Source organism: Gorilla gorilla, chromosome 11 (assembly GCF_029281585.2).
Source record: "Gorilla gorilla gorilla isolate KB3781 chromosome 11, NHGRI_mGorGor1-v2.1_pri, whole genome shotgun sequence".
Classification (NCBI taxonomy): domain Eukaryota; kingdom Metazoa; phylum Chordata; class Mammalia; order Primates; family Hominidae; genus Gorilla; species Gorilla gorilla.
The window spans coordinates 40126956-40154623 of NC_073235.2; the positions used below are offsets into that span (position 1 = coordinate 40126956).

At 38.3% G+C, this 27668-nt stretch overlaps 1 protein-coding gene across 1 annotated transcript in view; it reads left to right on the top strand.

Moving 5' to 3' along the window:
• The window catches only part of THSD7B (thrombospondin type 1 domain containing 7B), a 913367-nt gene that overhangs the window by 837832 nt on the left and 47867 nt on the right, over window positions 1–27668 (top strand). Inside the window, exons 18-20 of the mRNA XM_019021646.4 lie at window positions 13889–14030; window positions 16104–16219; window positions 18317–18434. Of these exons, the coding sequence (XP_018877191.3) occupies window positions 13889–14030; window positions 16104–16219; window positions 18317–18434 (376 nt within the window). The remainder of the gene's footprint in view (window positions 1–13888; window positions 14031–16103; window positions 16220–18316; window positions 18435–27668) is intronic.

Here is a 27668-nt window from a genome sequence, read left to right on the forward strand (position 1 = left end):
TGCAGTGGGGCAATCTTGGCTCACTGAAACCTCCGCCCCCCAGATTCAAGCGATTCCCCTGCCTCAGCCTCCTAAGTAGGTGGGACTATAGGCACGCATCACCATGCCCGGCTAATTTTTTGTATTTTAGTAGAGACGGGGTTTCACCATGCTGGCCAGGATGGTCTCAATCTCCTGACCTCGTGATCCACCCACCTTCGCCTCCCAAAGTGCTGGGATTACAGGCGTGAGCCACCGCGCCCTGCCAAATAAAGACATTTCTTACAGTTCTGAAGTCTGGGAAGTTCAATATCAAGATGCCAGCATCTGGCAAGGGTCTTCTACGTGCATCATCCCAAGGTGGAAGGGCAAAAAAAGCATCAGTGGTGGGGGACAAGTTTCTTTGTTTTTTAATAAGGAACCCACTCTTGGGATAACAGAATTAATCTACTCATGAGAGTGGAGCCCCCATGGCCTAATTACCTCTTAAAAGTCCCACCTCTCAACACAGTTGCATTTGGGATTGTTTCAAACCCATGAACTTTGGGGGACGCATTAAAACCATAGCACCTTTCAGTGGGGAGTTTCTCTCTGTGCCACATGTCTGTATCTACCATCCACAATGACCCTGCCTTAGGAGTTACCAATGCTTCCCATGCCCACTCATCACATCCCAGAGTCTGACTGTCTGTGCCTGACCAATTTTTATTTTGTTTTTGGTGGTGCTTGATTGAGTTGCTCCAGCCTTAGTGTAATTGGTGGTGAGTTGGAGCTTGATAGTCTTTGGTTTTCATTAGATGATGCTTTGCCGAACTGCTGTCTCATGGCACAGTCCAGCATGAACGCCTCCCCTCGCCTGAGTATCCCACCATTGCAATATGGACACCACCACTTTGTATTTGTAGAATGCCTTTTGTTTCTTCAGAGTGCTTTCAAGCTTATCTCACTTCATTGCCTTCACATCATTGTGAATTACATGGGGTAAATCTGAGTGAAGAGACTGAGACATGGAGAAGTGAATTTTATTTCTGCAGACAGCGACTTTAGTTTCTTTTTTCTTTTAAGTACACTTCTTCCAATGAGTCCTGTGTAATTAAAATGTGCTAAAATGGATTCTCTAAATCTTTAACTTTCTTTGTAGGATGGTTTTGACATTGGAACACCCGGATCATTGAACAGTGTACTTGGAAGGTCTTAGTCACCCATATAATTTAGAATGAAGGCTGAGACTCATTAGCCACTGGAGTAATAATAAAATGGTTCTTCTTGCTATTGAATTAATATTTATATAGCAAGTATAAAAAGATAGCACTTGAAGTACTTGACATCCAAGAAGACAGCAAGAAGGAGATATCTGGATTTTGGTCTCTGTTTTGCTTATTACGCTATGTGACTTTGGCATGTTGCTGATATTCTTTCAAGCTCAGTTTATTGATCTATAAAACTTAGTGTAATTACTTTTTAGAATATCAAATATAATTTGGCTTGGCATCACAAATGCATAAAATTAGTAATATTAAAAACTTTAAAACATGGCTGGGCACGGTGGCTCATGCCTGTAATCCCAACACTTTGGGAGGCCAAGGTGGATGGATCACCTGAGGTCAGGAGTTCAAGAGTAGCCTGGCCAACATGGTGATACCCCGTCTCTACTAAAAATACAAAAATTATCCAGGCTTGGTGGTGTGCACCTGTAATCCCAGCTACTTGGGAGGCTGGGGCAGGAGAATTGCTTGAACCTGGGAGGTGGAGATTGCGCCACTGTATTCCAGCCTGCCTGGGTGACAGAGTGAGACTCTATCTCGAAAAAAAAAATGATAATAAAATAAAAAAACAACTCAATCAGATTCCCAGTTCATTTATAATAAATATTTCTAATTGCTCATAGCTTCCTGAAAGTAAGGAAAGAGTTTTCTTCAAGAATTATAAAAAGAAGTGACTATTTCAACTTTTTAAATAGTGAAAATATAAAATTTAATTTTTTAAAATGACTCAATTCCTCTCTTTGAGCTATGTGATATATGTCTTTACTGTCAATAATATGTCATTATTATGATGGCTATTATTAAAACTTTTAGTATTAAACTACTCTATAGCACCAGCTTTGAGCTCAGATGTGTGATCTATATTCCACTTTACCTGTGATTTTTATTTCATCTAATATGTGTGTTTCATGTCTAAGAAGAAAAGGCCAGATTTTTGCTTTGAATTTTAACATGTGTCTATCGTCTGGGTTATCCTAGAAGTCCTCTTTTGCATCATTTTAATCCCAAAAATTGCTTATCTGGAAAAAGAATGTAAAAATTGACTTATTCCCATGGAACCTCACAGTGTCAGTTGCCAGGGACCCTCTCCATAAAATATCACTACTGATGAGTCATACTGAGCACACTGATCTCTTGTTGAGTTTTGCACACACTTCAACTTTTTAAAAATTTACATGTTTCTTTCCAAGTCTTTTCTAATATCTTTTCCATTTTGGGTACAATATAACTATTACCTTAAAAAGTATCTATGAATAACATTATGCAAACTGTGATTTCTTAAAGAAGTATGTGATATATTTGGCTATATTAGGTTTATTGTATCCCAGTAGTATTTCTTAGTTCTTAATATTTATTTGTAGGATTTCTAAATCATTACTTTTTTGGTATGGTTGTACTAGTAGAAAAATAATATAATATAATAATAATAATTCTGAAATTGCACATATAAGTCCTTTGGGTATTTTGACCTTCAGATTAGCTAATAAGCATAAATTCTATAGAGAGCATCTTCTCACCTCCCAGATTCTGTTCACATTTCAATAAGGCCTGTGGACAAAATGGACCTTCTCAATTTGGCTGCATGTCTTGTTTTCCAGATGCTAATTTATATTTTGAGAGGCAAGTACATAGTGATGCTGAGTAAACAATTGTGGAAAATAAGTTTAAGATTCAGAAACTGCCCAAACTCATCACATTCTCCTTTTTACCCTATCTCCTTTCATGTCTGTATACTCCTTCACACTGGCACTTTGGGCAAGTAATTTAACCTCAATATGTCTGGAAAATTGGAGTAATAGTGCACAACTCAGAGGCCAGTGTGAGGATTAATACATGTAAATCACTTAACAGCGTCAGGCACATAAGTACAAAAATCAGTTGTAAATATTGTGTGTTTGACTAATATTAACTACCTGCTATGTAACAGGTATTATGGTAGACATCAGTGGTATGATGAAGAGACCTTGTCCCCAAGGAACATACAGTCTACTGAGATATACAGGAAATTCCAGATCAATCTCAGCAGAGCCGTAGTGTTAAAAGTAAAAAAGCCAAGGGTATTAAAAAAGCATATATTGGCACTTCGCGCTTTTTTTTTTTTTTTTTTTTTTTGAGACGGAGTCCCGCTCTGTCACCAGGCTGGAGTGCAGTGGTGCGATCTCGGCTCACTGCAACCTCCACCTCCCTGGTTCAAGCAATTTTCCTGCCTCAGCCTCCTGAGTAGCTGGGGTTACAGGTGCTTGCCACCACGCCCAGCTAATTTTTTTGTATTTTTAGTAGAGACGGGGTTTCACCGTGTTAGCCAGGATGGTCTCAGTCTCCTACCTTGTGATCCACCCACCTTGGCTTCCCAAAGTGCTGGGATTACAGGCGCATGCCACCATGCCCAGCTAATTTTTTGTATTTTTAGTAGAGACGGAGTTTCATCATGTTGGCCAGGATGGTCTCAATCTCTTACCTCATGATTCACCCACCTTGGCTTCCCAAAGTGCTGGGATTACAGGCGTGAGCCACCACACCTGGATAATGGCACATTTTCTAACCCCTGGAAAGATCAGTGACATCTTTCAGGAAGAGAATGTTTTTCTGGAAACCTGAGAGGTGGGTAAGGGCGAGTTAGGCAAAGTGGTGTAGGAGAGTGATGAGGAAAGAGGAAAAAAATGAAAGAATATATCCTGTATGAGGAGAGCCCAGAACAACAATGTGACTAGAAAGAATGGACCTAGATCCAAGTCCCACGTGGGGGCCTCTATGTTGCTAGCCCCAAGTATGCAACTGGATAACACCTCTTCTAAGAGCAGATCGAGTGGCTTTGGCTAACCTCAGAGGAAAGGGGCCCTGCATTCTTTGGTGGAAGAAGAAAGGAAAAGGTGAAGCGTGAAATCCCAAACACATTCTAGATCCATTGTTTGGCCCCTTTTCTTTGGTTTGGTAGGGAGTGGGGATGGAGGGTGCACAAATATTAAAACAGAAATGTCATAGAAGTGGCCCCTTCTACTTTTCTGGGGTCTAGAGAAATACCCAGTACCCCTACTCTGCTGGCAGAGACTGGACTTTTTGTCCTGGGAGTCTCATTCCAGATATTATTCTGGGACTCCTCACAGACCAGGAGGCCTCAAGCAATTTATGGGCTACTTTGGCTTGACTTTAAATTTGGTTGTTGAATGGCTGGGGCTTAGGATAAAGAAAGAGAAGTAAGCATTGCATGGGAAGGAAAAGAGGAAGGAGGAGGAGGAGGAAAGGAAAGAGAGAGAAAGTGAAAGGAGAGAGGGAAACTGAGATTGAGATTAAGAGTTTTGTGTGCCCTTATTTCAAATAGCAACTGTCACCTAAGGACCCTTTGGGTGGCATATAGATGAATATGAATAAGGCTTGCTGCCTGCCTTTGAGGAAACCACAGTTCACAAAAGATGCTCCCAGTCTAGGGGCCTGGCTGTCAGATTTAGAGTTAATTGGAAGGAGAAGTGCCCGATACATATTTTAATATAACGGGACTGACAAGAGCAGGGGCAAAAGCTATGATATCATTAAGACGATATAACATTCCTGGTAAGACTTCACTCATGTTATTCATTAGTGTCTTCTAATATTGGTGTTCCAGTGCCATTTATATTTCTCTCATTGAAAAAATTTCCAAAACTCATTTACATAAAATTTGCACCACCAATTATTAAGTTTACCACATATGCTTACCTCTATGTCTAGGTCTTTTTCTGTATATCTCTATTTCTATGTCTCTACACAGACCTTCCAAACACACACACACACACACACAGAAAAAATTCTGTTTTCTGAACCATTTCAGTGTATGTTGTAGGCATCATCCATTTTATCCCTTAATATTGATAATTTAATATGTAATCCTAAATACAGGGATATTTTCTAACATAATCACAACATGGTTTAAAAATTCAGCCTCGATGCAATACTTATAACTAGTCTGTAGTCCATATTTGTAGTTCTCATGGGTCTCAATAATGTCCTTTATAGTGTTTATATTTTTTTATTACAGGATCCAGACTGTATTGCATTTGAGGATCATATCTCTTTCATCTCTTTCTTCCTCTCTCGATGCCAAATAACTGACATTTTTGGAGAATTCAGCCCAGCATTTTGGCTTCTACTTGGTCATTCTTTTTTCTTCACTCCCAAGCTCCAACTGTAATATAAACAGGTGACAGCCTCGATTTCTGTGATTGGATATGCCATATATCATTTATCTGTTCCAAAACCTTTGACTGGATTGTAAATATGCAACTTCACAACTCCTTAGTGTCAAAATATCAGACAGAAAGACTATGTGAGGATGTCCCTGCCTATTATAAAATCTTCACCCAAATAACTTAGCTAAGCAAAAAATCTACTGACATTTATGCATCATCCTAACTTCGTCTTTGCAGTAGGCCAGCAAAGTCTTACCAGGAACGTTATATCATCTTGATGATATCACAGATTTTGCCCCTGGTCTTGTCAGTCCTGTTAATACTAACACATGTATCTGGCACTTCTCCTTCCAATTAACTCTAAATCTGACAAGCCAGGCCCCTAGACTGGGAGCATCTTTTGTGAACTGTGGCCTCCTCAAAGGCAGGCAGCAAGCCTTATTTATTGTTCTATTCCTAGCTTGGCTCTCTCATTCTTTAGCCTGTGATTTATCTTGCTTTTTGATTAGCTTATAAGCTATAGTTCCTTGTGTCTGTTCCCTCTCTTTGCCAATCTCTAATTACCATTGTCCATACTAAATGCTTTTCAAATTACAATAACTGCAATCACAATACAGCTCTGTGATGCTTTTTTTTTTTTTTAGCCAGTTATCTTCAACTCAACATACTCCACAAGCACCAGTGCTTTACAAGTGTAACAGTTACTGAGGAGCAAATTAGACCTCCCAGATTGAAATCCCAGCTTAGACATCTACTATAAACTTGTTATGTTCTTTGATCTTTAATTTCATTATCTGTAAAAACAAGGATATTCAAAGTACACCTAGCTCTTTGGGAGGTTGAAGGGCTGTGTGAGATAATAAATATGGAATGTTCAGCACAGTTCTAGGTATGTATTGACATTTTTAAATGTTTCCTGTTGCTATTATTTTGGGAATAGCATGGCACCCAGAATATAAGTTTTAGTTTCCCTCACTATTATCAATTTATTTCTTAAAAGACCAGTGGAAGCTGTAAGGAGCTATTCCTCTATGCACAGATATGTATGCCTTGTTAAATTCTTTAAAATTAAGGTAAAGTATAGGAAGAGACAGTCTTCACTGAAGGACCCCAGAAATCTGAACCTCCGGCCCTTCTAACTGACCAGATTAGTTTATAGTGTTTCAATCAGGTTTGCATTGATGTTATAGTAAACATTCTTGTGTTGTATGCTATCTTTTTACCTATGTAAAATGCATTAATGATAAGAGTGCACTGCACTTGCAGAATCCAAAACTCCCAGGAATTCAGGATACACATTCATTAATCTCATTAAACTCATTAGATATCTCAACCCCCTGGGGAGGCTAAGTGATAAATATCCTCTCTACTTGAGACAATTGAAAGGCCAGACTGCCCTTGCAAAACTTGCGTTGTTACTCACTAACACACACAGTCTGTTGAAATCTATTTGTCGAGTATCTCTAAAGCCCATGAGCCTATTAGGGGAAAGATAAAATTTAAAAGAAAAAAGCACATCAGAAGCACCAAATTAATATATAGAATATGAGGTAGTGATAAATGATATGGAGAAGAAAAAATATGTAGGAAGACAAGGAGTAACATGGAAGAGTTGCTGATATTTTTACGTAGCATGATCAGAGAAGGCCTTTCTAATAGAGAAGGCTTTGAGCAGTGGTGACCAGAAGCAAATAAAGCAGCAAGTCATGCAGGTACTGGAGGAAGAGCATTGCAGGCAGAGGGAACAGCAAGATCAAGGCCCTGGGGCAAGGAAATGCTTGGAGCTCTCCAAGAACAACACAGAGGCCAGAGTGGTGAATGAGGTGTAAGCAGATAGTGTAAGGAGGTGAATGGGCAGATTGTGTAAGCAGGCTATGAGCATTCAGATATAATGCTGGACCCGATTGTGTATAACTTTGTAGGCATAGAAATGGACTTGGTTTTCACTAAGTCGGGAAGTCATTTAAGGGTATGGAAGAGAGGAATTAAATAATCTGAACTGCACTATTTTAAGAAGATAGTTCTGGCCCCAGAGGTCAACATAATCTGTAGAATGGGAAGATTGGAGTCACTTATTAGGTTATTGTTATAATCTAAGTGAAGAGTGATAGTGACTTTTACCAGGATAGGAATGGCACAAATGGTGAGAAGTAGATGGGTTGTGCATTCTACTTTGAAGATGGAGCTGAAAGGATTTGCTCAGGTTTGGGTTGTAAGGTGTAAGAAAAATAAGGGAGTCAAAATTGACTCCAAACTTTTTGACCTGAGCCTCTAGATTGTTGGAGTTGCCATTAACAGAGATGGGAAAGATTAGAAGAGGATGCTGGGGATGGGGATATCAGTTTGTTATTGTGCACATAAAGTTCAGAGACAATGGTTTGAGGGCATTGGGTTTCAAACTAGAACATGCATTAGAACCACCTAGAGGACTCATTAAAACAAGATTGCCGAATCCAAACCCTGAAGTAGATTTTTCTTTTGTCTTTTTTTTACCCTAGGGTTTTTGATTTAGTGGATCTAGAATGGGATGGGACCCAATAATTTGTATTTCTAACAAGTTGCCAGGTGATGTTGATGCTGCTGGTCCTGGGACCACACTTGAAGAATGACTTTTCTAGTATTGAGAGTATCCATGGAAGGCATGGCTAGGGTAAAAAAAGCCCCAGGACATTAGCAGGGGCAAGTTGAAATATAGTTAGTGGAATGCTTTCTGTACCTGGACTGCTGGAGGACCCCCTTCGGTTCTACTTTCTTCTACCTCATGGCCAATATTGATATGTGTGAGCCCATGGTCAACAACAGTTTTTGAGTTTTGATCCTACTTCACATTCGGTCACAAAGAACCCTGTGAAAGGAAATATTCTAAACACATGAAGAGTTGACTCAGACACTAGCTTTTGCTTCTCCTCTAGTTAAGTCTAATTTATCTAGATAGGCTGCAGACACCAACCTAACTCCATACCCATTTCTATGGGAAGAGATATGCCTAAAAAATTAATTTGTCTGACAAGTTTACATTTAAGAATCACATTTTTTTTTTGCTTTAGATGTCATATAATTGAAAGCAAATTATTTTCTAGGTACAAACTTAATTTGATAATTGTATTGTTCTGAAATTAATTCTGGCATTAAAAGAAGAAAACCGTTTCATCTTATAGAGAAATATTCTAGAGAGAAAAATAGAGTGAACATCCACTTCTTTTTAAAAGTTATAGCTTTAGGTTACATGTGCACTACATGTACCCTAAAACTTAAAGTATAATAATAATAATAATAATAATAATAAATAAAAAATAAAAAAGTTATAGCTTATAGCAAAACGCACAAAAAAAAGACAAGCAAACCTTTATAATGAAAACAGTTTTGCAATAATGATCATGACAGTCTATGTAATGGAAAAATTCTTTTGATAAGAATTTATCATTACATTAGTGGCCTTTAATCATTTTTGACCATGGTCTACTATAAAAATGTGTTTTATATCACAAAAAACACACAAATCATTGTTTACCTATAGATGTTATGAATATATATATATAATCTTTTGAAATAATTTTTACCCTGAGTATATGACAGATGTTTACTATGCTATGCCCTATCAGTTTTAATATTGCTGGCTTTTACCCACTAAATTGAGAACCAAGATGGCATGATTAAAAACATGGACTCACAAGGCTGATAGGGTTGGAATCTTGGCTCTGCCTGTAACTGTGTGATCTTGATGAAATTGCTTAACCTCTCTTTGCCATCAGTAAAATGGGAATAATAATATATCTACCTTATAAGGCAGTTATAAGGATGAAATGAGTTAAAGAACTTAGAATGGTGACTGACATATAGTAAACACTACAGAATTATTAGTTACTAATATTGTTTTCACAACCCAATAATATGTAATGGCTTGAAGTTTGAAAAAACAAACAAACAAAAAAACACTTATTTGGATGACTAAGACTAACCTCACCCACCTGCCACCTTATCTTCCAACATGTATAAAAAATTAGTAAATTAACTTTCTCGGAGGAAACTTAGTAAGTTCTTTTGTTTTGTGTGGAGGATGAAATAGCTCCATTTCCTTTTAAATCCCTAGTATGTTCTTTTAAAGTGTAATTGTAAGTCTTCTGGGGAGACAAGGTATGATCTCTTGAAACTCCAGACTATAAAAAGAAAATTCTTCCTTAGATGATGTTTTATTCATTGGTGTGGTGTCTTGCATTTAATGTATTTTCAAAAACTATTTGTTTAAAATGAGTGTAAATCTTAATAGAAAAATTTTCAAGGAGACCAAGTGATGCATATAGATAATAAATTAATAACTTTGTAATTTACAATGATTTCACATTCATGTGTCTTAAATCTGTAGTTCAAATTATATAACATGAAATGCTAAATTGAAACATAAAAATTTGAAACTCTTCAAGAGTCACCATGTACAGTGTAGTAAATTGAAAGATAAAAGTTTGAGACTCTTCAAGAGTCACCATGTACAGTGTACTAGTTATAGATAATTTATCAAAACACATAGCCCCAAATTATAATGGTTCAAATGCAATGTAATTTTTGCTGATCACCCAGAAAACAGTCCAAAGTGAGTTTTCCAGCTGTGGAAAGGGTAATCTGAATCTGTTACATGCATCACTCTGAGGCCCAAGCCCATAGTGGGTGTGCTGTCTTCAAGCTTGACTTCCAATGTAATTCTGGTTACCCCTATTCCAGCTCTCTGGAGGGAGCCAGTGCAGGTTGGAGGATGACAAGTGGGATTTAGCATCAGGAGTGGAAGTGTCACATAAGACCTCCCATTTATTTGTCATTTGTCAGAACTCAGTAACATGGTCACTTAACTGCAAAGAAGGCTGGGATGTATGATCCAGTCTTGTGCCAACAATGAAAAAAGAAAATAGATTTTAATAACAAATAGCAGACTGCCAAACATCATTAAGTTCTATTGCAAAAAATCCTTGTTTAGCACTATTAGGTCAATGTTTTCTCATTATATTTGACTAGGAACCCTGGTTTTCTCTCTTGGCACCTCTTAACACACTATAGAAAACAACACACTTTGGAAAAGATGGTTGTCAGGAAACTGTCAAATCTCATAATGAAAATAATCTTACATTTTCCAAGAACAATGAGAGAAAGATTGTTTTAACTTCTTCAAAATTGATTAGGACACAGATGCAGAACAAATAAACTATATATTTAACAAATATACAGTTAAATCATTATTAGCCGAATACCCTTGTAACAGTCACCCAGGTGGCAGAACCTTCCCAGCTACTTGGAAGGAAGAGCTTCACAACTTCCTCCTGATTATAACTTCCTTGCTTCCCTCAAAAGTAAATTCTGCCCTGATGTCTATGGTAGTCTTTTCCTTACTTCTCCTTACAGGTCTAAAACCAGAGTGGTTCAAACATGATCACTTAGTTCTGTCTTTAGATATGTCTTTAAATCTCTTTTAACCTAGCTTCTCCTCCCCTTGCTTGTTTTCCACCTTCATAGTAATTTATTGGTGAGGAAACAGGCCACCTGTCCTATAAACATTTTCAGTCTCTCTTTCGTGAATTGCATCTGCATGGTGAGGTTTAACATGTTCCTTTATCCTTGAATTTCCTGTAAATTGGAAGTTGGATATCAAGGCTTCATTACTCTTTGACAAGACTCCTTCATAGAAAGTGTGCTGTTTACCAGAAAGCACATCATCTTGAGGGATATGAATACAAGTATTTAAATCAGGCAAAAGGCTTTGCTTCTAGAGATAACAAAATATGTGAAGGCATAATGTCATAAGGGAAGATTGAACTTTAAGGTAAATGCTGCTTTACAAAAGTGGTAAGTCATGAAGGGGTTTCTGTACTAGACAATAACTGGTTCTAACTGGATCATCTTCTTCCCTAGCAAATAAACATTAGCTATATAACCTTGATTTTTTAAAAATAAAACTGGTCCAAAGTTGACTTTTGGTTAGTTATTCGCACATCATTTTCCCACTTCTATATGCAGGAAATTGACAATATGTCTTTATATAATTACTCTAGTGAAGAGAAGATCCAGAATTGTATTTGAGGAGTCTTGATCTAATAAAGAAATCATCCAGATAGATGTAAACATCCTTTCTCTTCTTTTTTCACTTATCCTCACCCTCCTCCATCTCTCTTGTGGATAATTCATTATTTTATGGACTTTGTATAAACAGCTAATAGAGAGAAAGAAATAAGGATAAAAACATTAAACTCTATAAATAGCTATTAGAAAGAAATAAGGAGAAACAGCAATCTATCACTTGTTAGCAGCACCAGGAGAATTTTTATAAGATGAAGTGTGAAAATACTGCCTGAGATGAGGCTGAATCATGTTCATGGATTTCAGTCACCTACGCAATCCTCTTTGCCTGTTTCTATGGGAAGAAATTTAGTAGAGGAGTAAGATGCAGTGTTGGTTTTCTTTATATTAATATCTAATTATCTGAAACTATATGATATGAAATGTGGATTACCTCAAGAAGATATTTTAGAACTATACCCATCAGACTTATACACATATGGACTGTGAGATCTGAGGAAGAAAATTCTTAAATCTTATCAAATTTCATCCCATCCCCATTCTTCTTTCTCATCTAGGTTTAGATGCGGAACTATGGTTTAGGGTATATAAGTGAATTGTTCAAGGTTACATAGTAATTTGATTGATATGTGTATGTTTTATTTTCTCTTTTACTTGATAGCTTACACTAAGCAGGTACCTAAGCCTTTACATGTATTCACTTGTTTCAGACATTAATTGATTACTTTATAAGATAGAAATGTAGGAAAGCACTAATCAGGAGTATCTACCAAGATACTTTCATTTTATTTTATTGACAAATCATTTGTTATTATTCTGCCACATGAGAAGAAGCATTCAAATTAATTGGTAAAATAGTAATAAATTATTGGTAAGCATTTAGCATGGAATTCATGTGCAGATAATTAAGAATAATTGCTTGGTTTCATGGGCCCTTCTTGATTATCCAGAGACAATTTGATTCAATTAAGTATAAAATTATAAGTACTGACAGATCCAAATACAAAATCACATGGATAGTGAATGTGTATCAATGGTCCAAACTTTTACAATTAGAAGAAAAATTTGTGGTGTGCTTTTTGCATATTTTAGTGCAATCCAACATAATAATTTTGGTTCATAGCCAAGACTCAGTGTACAGGTTTTGTTCTTTACTACTATATCTGAAAGAGGAATAGGAATAAAAACAAATAAAATATCCCACGTATAGAAATGGTGATTTGATGATCTTCATCCAGAGACTTTTATTTTTCCCATGACTTAAGAATCTATGGGCCTCGTTAGATTGGGGGTCTGGGATTGCATGTTGTGAACATGTTTAATGGTATTTGTTGAAAAACTGCGACATATAATTGATATTAAGACTTTCAGGGAGTGACATGAGAAGTAGAAGCCATGATCCAACATGCCTTAAAGGAATTTGTAAAGAAAGTAAGAGGCAGGGTGATGAAGAAACAGAATGGCGATGCAAAGAAAGGTAGCACCTGAGGATATATGTATGTATATGTGTTTAGAAGCAGTTCTATACAGAATTTCCTGAGCATGAGTGTAAGTTTGCTCAAAAAGGAAAAAGAACATGGTATTGTTAGAAAAAAGACTGAGAGGAGTGAGGCTTGATTAGTGTTCTGAAAACGGTGAATAGGATTTGGAGGACAGTGGAAAGAAGATTGTTCGAGTAGGAGGAGCTTGAAGGCCCACTGTGGGTAGACCAGCTGGATGAAATCTGGCAGGCCGGTTGACCTGGGTCAAGAACATTATAGGAACTGAGGCTACAGGAGGACATGTGGAGCCACAGGTATCATGATATTTGCAGGATATCTTTGGAGTTCACATTTTCACATTAATTTTGCCAGAAGGGCAACAGCATGCAGTTGTCCATGCTCTGTGGACCAAAGGCATTCCCAAATAAGAAGAAGGTTCTAATGTATTGGCAATATTGATTTTATAATTCCCTTTCTATATCTCTGTGTTCTAGTGTTTAAAAAAATGATTTTCTCATGAAAATTTTCTGTGTGATTATTTTTATTAGTCTAGACTATCTGAGGTCACAGGGCAGTTTCTTCCTTTTTTAAAAAAAAACATTTAAACATTCAAAATGTATGGATCTCTTACATTGTTGCAGACTATTTGAGAGCACAGTGTGAGTTTAAATGATAGAAATAGTCTCCGTGTGCTTAATTATATATGGGAGATAGAAATGTAGCCTTCAAGGTAACACAGGAAAAACAAAAGAGTTGTCAGGTGGAGAAAAAGAATTTATAATCATTCACAGAATGGTTTCATTTTCTAAGTAATATGTTTAACCCTCTAGATAATCTATTCCCTATATTGTTACATATGTGCCTACTTATACCTGTATATCTTATATAATTTATCAAATAACTTGCCCACAGTCAACTTTTCCTACTCTGATTTTAATAGTCATGCGATCCCCACACAATGCAGAGAAGAACTCGCCACCTGCTAAGACCGTCACTGAACTCCAGGACTTGTGCTGAAGACTCACAGGTGCAGCCTTGCCTCCTTAATGAAAATTGCTTCCAGTTCCAGTACAATCTAACAGGTACAGTTAAAACCTATGACCTTGTCATTCTCCCTGAACATTGACTAATGAGAGAATTTTTGTGTGGGTTTTCATTCTCAAGATTAAGAATGGAGAGTAGAATGTGTGAGTGTATTGCATAAAAGCCTGAGGACTTGATGTTTCTAGTATCCCCTCACAGAAAGAAATGCCCACTCTTGGCATGTAGAATCAGCAAGGCCACATGAAATCTCTGTAGTAAGAGAAGCTTAGAAAGATTTGGCAACATTTCAGCAAAATGTTGATTTAAGCCATGATAAACTGAAACAACAGAAATAAGTAGCAGAGAATAATTTACCATTGAGAGAAGAACGTAATCATACTGTGATAGAATCTGGCTCTTTTATGCCTTTTATTATTTCAGAAATCTGAGCTTGTGAGGTACTTTCTGTATGGGTCTGAATAAGAATGAATGCTACGACTAACTGGTCAGGGATGTTTTCGAGGCACTGGGAATTACATCAGTCTAGCTGTTCGGCCACTGCTCAGGATTTTTCCAGGCACCACAGTGCTCAGTGTCTAAAACCAGAGGACTGTTACAGTTACATTGATCTGCTACTTGCCATTCCCTGCAGCAGCAGACATTCCATAATGCTACAAAATGTGGAACCATGTTAAGTCACAGCATTGAATTCAATACTGACAACCAAACCACCACATGCCTGCAGAGGCAAAGCAATTGCCTTTTCTGAAAGAAAAAAAAAAATCCTCACCACAGCCACGTTGGCTCTGCTGAGATTCCTCTTGTGGAAAACCTCATAGTGACTTCTGTGGGGCTGTCTGATTGTCTTCATGGGTAAAGATGACCTGGTGTATTTGTCCTTTTTCTTTAGAGAAGAGATCTCTGGTTTTTATAGTACTGTTTCAGAAATACAATAAAACTTGCTTTATTGGAACAGCATATCTTTGAAACACTGATTTTACTATATATGGGTTTGCTATTCTATTTCTATTAAACTATTAGATCATCTACCAATATGGAAAATTTCTTTAAAGAGTTTTTATATGACCAAGGGTCTTCCTTTCTACTGACACCAAAAATAACAGTTGTTTAAAAATCAAATTAACTTTGGGATAATTTATTCTAATTCTTCACCATCTAGTTTGTAATATGACTAGCCAAATCTGTAAAACTTTTTCTCATGATGGAATAATCTGAAAAAATATAGTTTCTGTAACAGTCCATACAGTATTGTGTGCCTTTCCCTCTTTCTTTCCTGGAGCATCTCTTTTGACTATTCTGTATCAAATGCACTAAATGGTTTAAATGATTGGATTTAGTATTGAAAATGTTTTCAAGTTTACATAGAAGATTGGTGTCTTAGTCTGTCCTGGATGCTATAACAAATTGCTATAGACTAAGTAGCTTATAAAACACATAAATGTATTTCTTATAGTTCTGGAGGCTGGAAGTCCAAAATCAAGGTGCTACTAGATTCAGTGTCTGGTGAGGAGGGCCTGTATCTCTAGACAGTGCCTTCTAGCTACATCCTCAGAGGAAGGAAGGTGCAAACAAGCTCCCTTAGGCCTCCTTTATAAAGGCACTAATTTCATTCATGAGAGCTCAGCTCCCATATTCTAATTACCCCCAAAGGTTCTCCCTCAAAATACCATCACCTAGAGGGTTAGGATTTAAATATATGAATTTTGCAGGGGGACACAAACATCTGGACCATAGCAACTGGCATCATTTCTGGGTTGTTTTTTCTCCAGTTATCCTCAACAAATAGTTGATTATAAAGTGATTTTTCTTTACCATCCTGGTTAGTATCTTTCCTCTTCTACTCCAGCCAGCCATAAGATGGTCTCTAACAAACCATTGGCTGTTTATCTCTGGAAAGCAAATTTAAGTAGGTAACTCACTTTTCTTTGTGTATTTGTTTTTTGTTTGTTTTGCAATAAGGGCATTGCATGATGCTTCCCAAAGCTACCTGGAAATGATTTTAGGATGATGTGTGGATTATTCTCCACCAATGCAGATAATCAAAGATCTGTTGTATTTTGCTCACATGGCCATAATTTTGAAACTCAGTGTGGGTGATCCTATGCCTGTAGAGTGGAGCACATGCCAGCTGAGTGAAAACGCACCCTGTGGTCAAGGTGTCAGGACCCGCCTGCTAAGCTGTGTGCGCAGTGATGGCAAGCCAGTCAGCATGGACCAATGTGAGCAGGTACTGTGTTTATATTCATATCTCACGTCCAAGGCTTTGTTTTTCTTAATATTGGTCTGCAGTTCCATGATGTCCAATATAGATAACGGACTGATTTCTTCTCATCTCAGCTTAGGTTCAGTTAGAGTAAAGGGTGCCAGTATAGCATAATTATAGCTCACTAGTTTGAATTTAGTCAAAATGACAGGGAAAGGTCATTTTTGTAGTGGAGAAACGGGTTCATTAAAAATATATGTTTTTATAACTTATAAAAAGTTATTTAACTGTACTTGTTTGCCAAACTGTTGACCTTGGGTGACTTTAATATTTAAATATGATTCTTTTGTATTGGACAGGTGATTCATTTGCATATGTGATAATACTGAACCTTGCATAGAAGACGAACATTGGACACTTGCCATTACAGAATCATGTCAGTTTGCTTAAGCAGATAATATTTGGATAAATAGCAGAGATTTTTCTTTTCAACCTACATTAAAATGCATCCCTACCAAGTTTCAAATTAATGGGTTCTGAATCTTTGTAATTTTATAGCCCTCCCTTTTTTCCCTGTGTTCCAAACTATATGGAGTTCAGACAAAAGCTATAGTCAGACCTTTTGCAAAGAAGTTGGCATTTTCTTTTCAACTTATAAATGAAAAACACTATGGGGGCAGTTTAATAGAAGTAAAGATACTATCACACTTCAAGAATCACTGAAACAATCTTTGGATAAATTGGAAAAAGGGGACCAGTTAACTCATGTTTCCCCAGAAACTTCTTTAACAAACTAGCAAAATGAAAATTGGTGGCATTTCTCTTAAGAGAGGTGGAATACATCAGTGGGAATTAAAACAAAACAAACCTCTGTCACCTATCCTGACTTCGCTCTGTTTTGTCACAACACGCTCATGCTCTTTAAACCAACAGAGCAGCTGCAGACTACGTCACCAGTCCTAAGAACAGAACATCTGAAATGGATCTCCCTTTGGTCAAATTCTGAAACTGACTGATACAGGGCAGAATGCTGTATACCATGATTTATTTTAACATTTATTTTACTTAATCAGCCTCTAAAGAAGTTGTCTGTTTCAGGGAAAAAAATCATTAATCTACAACTCCCACTAGGTGAGCATTGTTTATTTAGTGTATGTAATGAGTATTTTTGATACAAAAAGATATAAACTATTCATTAACAGAAAGTCAGTTTCTCTGATTTCCAGATACCATATGCCCAATAAATATGTAAAAAATACCAGTTTAAAGCAATCTCAAATTATTAACGAAACTAGAATATCCATATATCTCAGATGGATTATAGGTCTCATTATGATAGTATCCATTTTACCCACTTGGCAAGTCATTGTACTGTAATCATTAATTTTAGCTTGGTAAGGATATTGCTACCATATAACACATGTTGAATGTCAAAGTTTTCCTAAGTAAGCACAGAAATAGTGTGTTATTCCTAGAGCAGAATTTTTTATTATTCCTTCTGTGTTTCTCAGGTGCTTTATTCTTTCACTAGGATCTCTGCTACCTTGGCCATTAGAAAATTTGTATGGTTTGCCAAGATGCTGGTTTCGGAGGGGACAAGAAAAAAAAATAAACTGTATCATCAACTTGACCCATCGTTACGACCATGATTGTTTTTAGCCCAGGCTTTTTTACACACTTTAGATGGGTTGCTGATTGTATTTTTATCCCCACATTATTTATTTTGTAGCCTAGCTGGCTTTCTGTGTTGGCTGTCTATGTACTTTTGGCCTATTCAGAAGCACAAAGTGCCTGAAGTTGGCATTGAAGTGTCTTTCTGGTTCCTTGCCGATTGAGCAACAGGACAGATATCTGTGTAACGAGACACCTCTGCTTTCCTGGCAGCCTAATAGAGTTTAGGATTTTATAAAAAGAAATTTTGGCTGACAAATTTTTATATGGTAATTAAAGGACAATCATTTTCTATGATTGTCACCAATTTATATAGAAAGGATATACTTCCCCATTGAAATATGGAAAGGTTATTATCACAGAGTAAAGGCGAGTCTTTCCCGTGAAAGGACAGTGATTTGACTAAAGAGTGATTTCTCCAATAAAGTTGTGTTTCATTTCCATTTGCAGCATAATTTGGAGAAGCCCCAGAGAATGAGCATTCCCTGCTTGGTGGAATGCGTGGTCAACTGTCAGCTCTCAGGGTGGACGGCTTGGACAGAGTGTTCACAGACCTGTGGCCATGGAGGTATTGGTTTCCCCATATTTCCCACTAACTAGTGTAGGTTTCTAAATATCATTCAGTATGCCATAGCTTGATAAATGGCATAAGGTATGGGACCCAGCTGAAGTCAATACGAAACTGACCCACAGGGGAAGAAAAACGGAGCCTGGCCTCATATCAGTCCAGGAGAGTGAGGCAGAGGTTGCAGAATGGACCAGATAACAGTGGCAGACTCCAGAGAGGCTGATGAACCTGTGGGACAATGTTTATTCAGAAGGTCATAAGCTTAACAAATTGAAAAAACATGTTGGCCTCAGTGGTTTTTGGAAAAAGTAGTATGTAAAGCTGTCTACTATACCACGTAAGCCCCCCAAGCACACCCTAGGCTGAACATAATAGACTAGAGGCTTGCTTTTTACCCACATAAAGAGAGGGCTTTATGCTTCAAAATGTAAATCAAGGACACAAGTTCACAGAGGTTCTGCCACTTTAACAGGACCAAGTTACTCTGGATGGTGATATCACTTGGCTCTGTGGAGGTTTTATGAACTGGGTTGGAAGCAGCATACATCTCTTACATATATATTAGACAAAATTGCTCTGTGTTTCCAACTCACTGGAAGATGGCAGGGAAGGAAATGTACTTTCTGGGTAGTCAGTCACATCTCAGCAATAATGTTACAATATCACATAATGTTATAAAGGAAAGGGAGTATATATCTTTGGGAAGAAACAGAAATCATTACTGCACGATCCCAGAATCCCAGTGGATAAATAATGCACCATGGTAAGGAATGCAGAAGGCAATTGATACTCAGTAGTGAGGCAGGTAAGTGAAAACAGAGGTGGCATTCCAGTCATTAGGCTGAAGTAGGGATCAAGACATGGGCCCATGGGAGAGAAAGCAACAAGACCATAGCATAAAACAGAGCTGGCTTAGAATAAAACTCTGGTCCTAAAGTAGAGTTGCAGTATATCATAAGGTAAATGTCAAAAATTTGGAGTAAGGACTTAGGGAGAAATCCTGGTACACTGTTAGTACATCTTAGTGCATTTTGTGCTGCTATAATAGAATACCTGAGGCTGATTAATTTATGAAGAAAATAGGTTTATTTGGCTCATGATTCTTGTGGCTAGAAGGTTCAAGATTAGGCAGCTGCATCTGGTGAAAGCCTCAGGCTGTGTCAACTAATGGCAGAAAGCAGAGGAGAGAAGGTGTTCGTAAAGAGATCACATCGTGAAAGAGGAAGCAAGAGACAGAAACTGAGGAAGCAAGAGAGAAATAATGCTGTGTTGCAGGAATGAATCTATTCCTGCACGAGTGAGAACTCACTCGCCCCCAGGGAGGGCATTAATCCATTCATGGGGGATCTGCACTTATGACCCACACACCACCCCATAGACCTCATCATCCAAGACCATCACAAACGGGATCAAATTTTAATCTCAGTTTTTCTGGGAACAAACCAAATCCAAACCATAGCATTCCACAGGTGAATCTAAAAACTCATGTTCCTCTCACATGCAAAATACAATCATTCCATCCAATAATCCTAAGTCTTAACTTGTTTCAGTAACAACTTAGAAGCCCAAAATCCAGAGTCTCATCTGAGACTCAAGGTAAGTTCTTCCAGCTTTGAGCCTGCAAAAACAAAACAAAACAAAACAAAAAACAAGTTATTTGCTTCCAAGGTACAATGGTGGTAGAGACATTTGTAAACATTCCTATTCCAAAATAGGAAAGCTAGCAGAAGGCAAAAAATAACTAAGATCAGAGCAGAACTGAAGGAGATAGAGACACAAAAAAAAAAACCCTTCAAAAAATCAATGAATCCAGGAACTCGTTTTTTGAAAAGATCAACAAAATTAATAGACAGCTGGCAAGACTAATAAAGAAGAAAAGCGATAAGAATCAAATTGCCGCAATAAAAAATGATAACAGGGATATCACCACCGATCCCACAGAAATACAAACTTCCATCAGAGAATACTATAAACACCTCTACGCAAATAAACTAGAAAATCTAGAAGAAATCGATAAATTCCTGGACACATACACCCTCCCAAAACTAAAACAGGAAGAAGTTGAATCCCTGAAAAGACCAATAACAGGCTCTGAAATTGAGGCAATAACTAATAGCCTACTAACCAAAAAAAGTCCAGGACCAGATGGATTCAGAGCCAATTCTACCAGAGGTACAAAGAGGAGCTGGTACTATTCCTTCTGAAACTATTCCAATCAATAGAAAAAGAGGAAATCCTCCCTAACTCATTTTGTGAGGCCAGCATCATCCTGATACCAAAGCTGGGCAGAGACACAACAAAAAAAGAGAATTTTAGACCAATATCCCTGATGAACATTGATGCAAAAATCCTCAATAAAATACTGGCAAACCGAATCCAGCAGCACCTCAAAAAGCTTATCCACCACGATCAAGTTGACTTCATCCCTGGGATGCAAGGCCGGTTCAACACATGCGAATCAATAAACATAACTCATCAAATAAATAGAACCAAAGACAAAAATCACATGATTATCTCAACAGATGCAGAAAAGGCCTTTGACAAAATTCAACAGCCCTTCATGCTAAAAACTCTCAATAAACTAGGTATTGATGGGACATATCTCAAAATAATAAGAGCTACTTATGACAAAGTCACAGCCAATATCATACTGAATCGGCAAAAACTGGAAGCATTCTCTTTGAAAACTGGCACAAGACAGGGATGCCCTCTCTCACCACTCCTATTCAACATAGTGTTGGAAGTTCTGGCCAGGGCAATTAGGCGGGAGAAAGAAATAAAGGGTATTCAATTAGGAAAAGAGGAAGTCAAATTGTCCCTGTTTGCAGATGACATGATTGTATATTTAGAAAACCCCATCATCTCAGCCCAAAATCTCCTTAAGCTGATAAGCAACTTCAGCAAAGTCTCAGGATACAAAATCAATGTGCAAAAATCACAAGCATTCCTATACAGCAATAACAGACAAACAGAAAGCCAAATCATGAGTGAACTCCCATTGACAATTGCTTCAAAGAGAATAAAATACCTAGGAATCCAACTTACAAGGGATGTGAAGGACCTCTTCAAGGAGAATTACAAACCACTGCTCAGTGAAATAAAAGAGATACAAACAAATGGAAGAACATTCCATGCTAATGTGTAGGAAGAATCAATATCATGAAAATGGCCATACTGCCCAAGGTAATTTATAGATTCAATGCCATCCCCATCAAGCTACCAACGACTTTCTTCACAGAATTGGAAAAAACTACCTTAAAGTTCATATGGAACCAAAAAAGAGCCTGCGTTGCCAAGACAATCCTAAGCCAAAAGAACAAAGCTGGAGGCATCGCGCTACCTGACTTCAAACTATACTACAAGGCTACAATAACCAAAACAGCATGGTACTGGTACCAAAACAGAGATATAGATCAATGGAACACAACAGAGCCCTCAGAAATAATACCACACATCTACAACCATCTGATCTTTGACAAACCTGACAAAAACAAGAAATGGGAAAAGGATTCCCTATTTAATAAATGGTGCTGGGAAAACTGGCCAGCCATATGTAGAAAGCTGAAACTGGATCCCTGCCTTACACCTTATACAAAAATTAATTCAAGATGGATTAAAGACTTAAATGTTAGACCTAAAACCATAAAAACCCTAGAAGAAAACCTAGGCAATACCATTCGGGACATAGGCATGGGCAAGGACTTCATGTCTAAATCACCAAAAACAATGGCAACAAAAGCCAAAATAGACAAATAGGATCTAATTAAAGAGCTTATGCACAACAAAAGAAACTACCATCAGAGTGAACAGGCAACCTACAGAATGGGAGAAAATTTTCACAGTCTACCCATCTGACAAAGGGCTAATATCCAGAATCTACAAAGAACTTAAACAAATTTACAAGAAAAAATCAAACAACCCCATCAACAAGTGGGTGAAGGATATGAACAGACACTTCTGAAAAGAAGATATTTATGCAGCCAACAGACACATGAAAAAATGCTCATCATCACTGGTCATCAGAGAAATGCAAATCAAAACCACAATGAGATACCATCTCACACCAGTTAGAATGGTGATCATTAAAAAGTCAGGAAACAACAGGTGCTGGAGAGGATGTGGAGAAATAGGAACACTTTTACACTGTTGGTGGGAGTGTAAACTAGTTCAACCATTGTGGAAGACAGTGTGGTGATCCCTCAAGGATCTAGAACTAGAAATACCATTTGACCCAGCAATCCCATTACTGGTTATATACCCAAAGGATTATAAATCATGCTGCTATAAAGACACATGCACATGTATGTTTATTGTGGCACTATTCACAATAGCAAAGACTTGGAACCAACCCAAATGTCCATCAATGATAGACTGAATTAAGAAAATGTGGCACATATACACCATGGAATACTATGCAGACATAAAAAATGATGAGTTCATGTCCTTTGTAGGGTTATGGATGAAGCTGGAAACCATCATGCTGAGCAAACTATCACAAGGTCAGAAAACCAAACACTGCATGTTCTCACTCATAGGTGGGAATTGAACAATGAAAACACTTGGACACAGGGTTGGGAACATCACACACTGGGACCTGTCATGGGGTTGGGGGAGGGGGGAGGGATAACATTAGGAGAAATACCTAGTGTAAACAACGAGTTAATGGGTGCAGCACACCAACATGACACATGTAAACATATGTAACAAACCTGCACATTGTGCACAGGTACCCTAGAACTTGAAGTATAATTTAAAAAAATAGAAAAATAGGCCTGAGTAAATCAATGGCAGGGCCCAGGAAAGTACAAAACATAGCAGGACAGGCATGAAATTTTAAATTTCTGGAACATATTCATTTGACTTCATGTCCTGGGCATACTGGTGCAAGAGATGGGCTCCCAAGGCCTTGGGCAACCGCACCTCTATGGCTTTGCTGAGTGCAGCTCATGTGGCTGCTCTCACCAGTTGGGAGTTGAATGCCTATGGCTTTTTCAGGTGGGCATTGCACACTGCCAATGGCTCTACAGTCTGGGGTTCCCAAGGCAGCCCTGCTTCCAGGGATCTACTAGGCTTTGCCACGGTGGAAACTCTATGGCAGCTCCACTCCTGTGGCATGTTTCTGTCTGGGCTCCCAAGCTTTCTGACACATCCTCTGAAATCTAGGTGAAAGCCAACATACCTTCATTGCTCTCCCATTACAAAATTAGTAATATGGATGTGGATGCCCCTAAAGCTTATAGCTTAGACTCTCCAGAGTGACAGCATGGTTACATCTAGGGCAGACTGAGCCATGGCTGCTCCAGCAGGAATCACTGGGATGTGGGTAGCAGATCTCTGAGGCAACACAGGGCAGTGGTGCTCCGGTCATGTCCCCTGAAACCATCCTTTCCTTCTAGACTTCTGGGCCTCTGATAGGAAGGGTTGGCTGTGAAGATCTTTAAAATACCTTTAGGGGGCCAGGCGCGGTGGCTCACGCCTGTAACCCCAGCCCTTTGGGAGGCCGAAGCAGGCGGATCACGAGGTCAGGAGATCGAGACCATCCTGGCTAACACGGTGAAACCCCGTCTCTACTAAAAATACAAAAAGATTTAGCCAGGTGCGGTGGCGGGCACCTGTAGTCCCAGCTACTCAGGAGGCTGAGGCAGGAGAATGGCGTGGACCCAGGAGGCGGAGCTTGCAGTGAGCCAAGATAGAGCCACTGCAGTCCCACCTGGGCGAAAGAGCGAGACTCTGTCTCAAAAAAAAAAAAAAAAAAAGAAAAAGAAAATGCCTTCAGGGCTTTTTTTCCATTGTTCTCACCATTACCACCTGGCTCCCTTTTAGCCATGCTACTCTTTTTAGCAAAGGGTCTCTTGGCAGTATTCTTATATTCCTTTCCTGAAAATACTGTTTCATTCTCTACCACATGGCCATGCTAAAAATTTTCCAAATCTTTCCGCTCAGCTTCCCTTTTCTCTAGCTGTTTACCATAAGCAGTTAGAAGCAGCAGCAGCCTGAGCTTTGCTGCTTAGAAATTTTGTCCACCAGGTATGCTGTTCTTTTACTCTTAAGTTCTATATTCCACAAAGCTGTAGGGCATGGCCACAATGCAACCAAGTGGTTTGCTATGGTGTAACAAGGATAGTGTTTTATCCAGTTCCCAGTAAGTTTCTTATTTCCAACAATTCACTCCTCAGTACCAATTTTCTGTGTTAGTCCATTTTGTATTGCTATAACAGAATACCTAAGACTGTGTAATTTATAAAGACAAGAGGTTTATTTGGCTAATGATTCTGGTGCCTGGAAGGTTCAAGATTGGGCAGCTGCATCTGGTGGGGGTCTCAGGCTGCTTCAACTCATGACAGAAAGCGGAAGGGGAGCAGGCATGTGCAAAACAGTCACATGGTGAGAAAGAGAACAAGAGCAAGAAGTCAAGAAAGCCACACACTTTTTAACAACCCTGTCTTGCGAGAGCTAATCCATTCCTGCGAGAGTGAGAACTCACTCTCCCCCAAGGGAGGGCATTAATTTATTAACGAGGAATCCTCACCTATGACCCAAATACCTCCCACTAGTCCTTACCTCCCAACCCCACTGCAAAGGAGATCAAATGTTGACATGCCTTTTGGTGGGCACAAACCACATCCAAACCATAGCAGGCAAATTAAACAGGGGAGGAGATGGGAAGAACTGCAGTTTGGAGAAATCATCATTGGGAAGGGAGGATGGGATACCAGGACCTGGATCTGATTGTCAACCAAAGAGATTTGAAAGCAGTTTTCTAGAAGTCCTGATATTGGACCACTGGCAATAAGTTATGGACTCATCTATAAGCTACTCGCAAATGTATGTGCTGATGTTCTTGATAATTATCTTCTTTAGTTGGGATTGTGTGAGAAACCAGGCATGACTCACAATTAAAAAGGTGCTCATCTGTGAACTCAACTGTAAGGTCCTAGAGAGGGCAGGGCCAAAAACTGTAGCCAGGGTACATATTAGGAAAATGTGACTAAGAAAAATTGACAACTACTTCTACAAAGAATGTCACTCATAATGAAAACATGGGAATTGCAATGTCCAACAATAATATGTAATTTCTTGCACAAACGAGAGCAAAGAGCCTGTAGAAATGAAATGGCAGGTCTTAGGACCAAGATTTCAGTGATTAACCAATAGTTTGTCAATTGTTTTAAGAGGCAGTCAGGTATGGTTTCCACTGGGGCATCCACTTTAAAGTTGTGTAAATCTAAGTTGAAATGTAGCTGTTTAAGCAATTAGCTAAATCTTTCTGAATGTCCAATTCTTTATCTATAAATTGGAATTTTGCACATGTTAGTGGTTTAGTTTTTGTTTTGAGAATTAAATGAAATTTAGTATTTGAAGACACCTGGCATAGTAACAGACACATCATGAGTGTTTAGTATATGTGAATTTTCTCCTCCACATTCCTCTACCTGTCTGTAGAAGAGAGGGTTATTGGAGACTCCGTAGGATCTTTTAAAAATTATTCCATAGATGCAGTCACCCTAATCTCCCAATTTTATATCTCATCCTTTCACTCCTCTCCAAATTCTACACACTATATTCATAGCCTATATGATGTTCTAAAAATGAATATCTGATCAAGTGTTTTTATATTGACATATAAGTCATTCATCTATTTTTTATCCATAAACAAATACATACATGTCAGTTATAGTCTTATGTACTTAGAATTCAGCACTGGGGGAAAAAGGCAATTTCCCTATTTTTATGGAGCTTAAAATCTAGTTTAGGGACAACAGAGAGTAAACTAACGAGTAATAATGCCCATTGATGAATCCACAAAAGACATACAAATGAGAGGTGTTATTTGCATCAGTGTTGTCTTTCATTGAAACAGTTGGTTGCTCCTCTGTCCAGAAGAGACCCACTCTGGATATCCTACTGCCATAAGCACTACAGTGTTGTCCTCAAGGGCCACTGCTGGGATGTTTGTTTCTCTCAGTAATAAAGGAGAGCGTGGAAAAGGCAAGAAAGAATAAAGTCCTGTATTGTGAACATGGCCCACAGGAATCTTCAGGATCTCGCCTGTGCTGCCCCGCTATCTCCATCACCTTGTACTGCCCTGCCAGCTCTGTCAGTTCCAACATACTACATTTCAATCACACCCTTGATCAAATTATGCTGCTTCTCACCTTGGCACTTTTCCTTACATGGAACCTCTCACCATCATCCCCATGACTGCCTCCTACGATTTTTATCATGCATGAATTGAATCCATTTTCATGTCTGTCTTTCTAAGGGGCCAATGACCCTGTTTGCATTCTTTGTGGGTGAATCTTCACAGTTGAAACACAGTTCTTGGCACACTGAAAGAATTTTATTATTGTCATTGCCTAGATGGTTCTGGACCATAAAAAGAAAGTTGAAAGGGGAAGAGCTTGCATGCTAGATTGCAAGCCCAAAGGCAGCCAATCCCAAGAAACAGTGGCTGTTTCTTCTCCTTTGCCTAAATACCTACATTCTTAGGTCTCATTATCCAAGATTGTGTTCAATGCAAGAAGACAAGAAATCTGTTTATTATTATTTTTGTCTGAAAGTCCTAATTCTGCCACTGTACCAAGTCACTGAAACATGACAGATCTCCGTGTTATTCCAACATACCACCTTTATGAATAAGACCCCAAATCATAAGTATAGTATTAAAAGATCACTTAAAAATTGTAAGCAGTTCTGTTAGTGCTGTGGACTCATCAGACCCTGTTGTCTACTAGACCCTGTTTGTCTACAAACAACAAAAACCCATGCAAATTTGAATCCTACTATTCAGGAGTTCTAGGCAACTATAGTCTGAGCTAAAATTCACCTTTCTCCAATCCTTAGAATAATAAACAAAGACAAAAACAAAACACAGATTTCACAAGAAAAGTCCTTGTGTGAACTAAGGCACAGAAGGACTAGGGAAGGAATGTTAACTACTTGGAGAAATCAAGTTGCATAAAGTACTTGGAAATCATCTAGATAGTGTCTATTGGCATATAAGTATGGCATCATCTTATATGATGGCCATCTTATATGACTTCAGTGATGAAGTTACACATCACTTCTGGCTAGTTTCTAAGGGTCTAGTAGGATAATATTTGGGCAGGTTGGTGCCATAGCTCTTGTGACTAATGTTTTCTTTACTAGGCTGCTCAGTGTTCAATCTCACAAGCATTTTTTGACTACCTGTTCTATTTAAGGTCCCACGTTAAGACCTTCAGACAAAAATAT